The sequence below is a fragment of the Triticum dicoccoides genome, chromosome 7B, assembly GCF_002162155.2.
Source record: "Triticum dicoccoides isolate Atlit2015 ecotype Zavitan chromosome 7B, WEW_v2.0, whole genome shotgun sequence".
In the NCBI taxonomy this organism is placed as follows: domain Eukaryota; kingdom Viridiplantae; phylum Streptophyta; class Magnoliopsida; order Poales; family Poaceae; genus Triticum; species Triticum dicoccoides.
In genome coordinates this window covers 403,839,396-403,841,188 of record NC_041393.1, presented here as the reverse complement: position 1 = coordinate 403,841,188, position 1,793 = coordinate 403,839,396, and the positions used below count along the sequence as shown (strand labels likewise).

The 1,793-nt window shown below is 52.4% G+C and overlaps 1 protein-coding gene across 1 annotated transcript in view; it reads left to right on the top strand.

The window, feature by feature from the left end:
- Positions 1-1,341, top strand: part of LOC119338939 — a 2,279-nt gene extending 938 nt beyond the window's left edge. The window contains exon 2 of the mRNA XM_037611144.1: positions 3-1,341. Within this exon, the coding sequence (XP_037467041.1) occupies positions 3-596 (594 nt within the window). The 3' untranslated portion in view covers positions 597-1,341. The remainder of the gene's footprint in view (positions 1-2) is intronic.
- Positions 1,342-1,793: the final 452 nt, after the last annotated feature.

Below are 1,793 nucleotides of genomic sequence, written 5' to 3'. Positions count from 1 at the left end.
GCATGCGCCGCGGCGCCGCCTTCCGCTCCTACGACGACTACCTCCGCCACCAGCTCAACAAGACCCTCGACCCGCGCCTCCGCCGCGTCTGGGCCACCCGCGACTGGCGCCGCAAGGTCGACGCCTTCGCGCGCGCCTTCCGGGCCCTCCAGGCCGAGGGCCTCCTCTCCAACGCCTCCCGCGCGCTCTGCGTCGGCGCGCGCCTCGGCCAGGAGGTCGCCGCGCTCCGCCTCGTCGGCGTGCCCGACGCCGTCGGCATCGACCTCGCACCGGCGCCGCCGCTCGTCGTCAGGGGCGACTTCCACGCGCAGCCCTTCGGCGACGGCGCCTTCGACTTCGAGTTCTCCAACGTGTTCGACCACGCGCTCTACCCGGACCGCTTCGTCGCCGAGATCGAGCGCACGCTGCGCCCGGGCGGCGTCGCCGTGCTGCACGTCGCGGTGCACCGCCGCGGGGACAAGTACTCGGCCAACGACCTGCTCGACGTCGACGGCCTGCTCGCGCTCTTCCGGCGGTCGGAGGTGGTCAGGGTCTCCAAGGTCGACGCCTTCGGCCTGGACACCGAGGTCGTCCTCCGCAAGAAGAGGTCACCCTAGCAACACACACCACCATGCATCCAAACCCAATTCTCAAACCACCACACAATCCCACCTGCAAAGAAACTGAAATCTTTCTGTGTACGCCGGGTTTTCTGGGTCGATTTGTTACTGTGGCTAGGTAGTTGATTCTTTGGTGGGCACGCATTGCATACATCCATTGTTCTTGTACTTACCTAGTAGCAATTATTATTTATACTAGACAAGATATGATAATTCTTCGGAGGAAAAGAAGTTAAAAGGAAAAAAAAAACAGTGATTTAGGTTTTTCAGCTTCCCATCTTTTCTGGATCACTTTTGTTCTTGTCTTGTTTTAGTTCTTCTCTTCCTAACTTTCTGAGAAGAACGTTTGGTTGATTTGGGTGTGGTGCGCGTGACTAGAGACACTGATGGAGCAGCATAATTGTGCCCGTGCAGCGTTAGAAAATGATGGTCACATTTGCACAAGACAGTACTAGAAGCTGTATTGTTTCTTGTAGTACGTCGGTGTATTAGTGTACGGTAGGGTAGTACACATACGTTTGGAACCTTGCTGTATAACTTAACATGCTTACATAACCATATAATGTGCTTAATTACCACTGTTTTTTATGATGTACATTGCTTAATTACCACTGTTAGGTCAGGGGAAGAGAGAAGATCTAAGAGCAGAACAGGACTTGGAAACATATGTCATATGTGGCACCTCATGTACAAATATTCAGCATCAGGGAGGGTAATGCGATTGAATCAATTGTACTGGGATTGCGGCAATAAGGGGAATCTTTTCCTTTAACTTTTATGTAGGGTTGCTAATTCAGGGGAAAGCATCAGCTTTACCTTTCCTGTCCGCTTTGGGAAGAGATTGCAGAAGAGAATCAAAGATTGACGCCACCCCATTCTGGCATTCTCCCAAGGAGGGAGGAATATGTCTCTTGCTGTGCATTATTATGCCACTCTCCCGTGGCAGTGGCACTCTTCCCGGACGTTGTTCCATGGCAAATTAAAGCGTACACAAAGCAGAAGGCGCACGCACTAATTCGTCGTCAGATCACAATCATCTGGTTTAACTACGTATCAAAACTTGGCTCACATCAATAGAATGTTCGCGATTGGGTTGTTGCCATGCCAGCAGCAACAAGCATCTGATAACTCCTGTGTTGTCGTAAACATTATTTGTAATATGGATGGAATACTGGTAGGCTGGGGTAGTGGGGT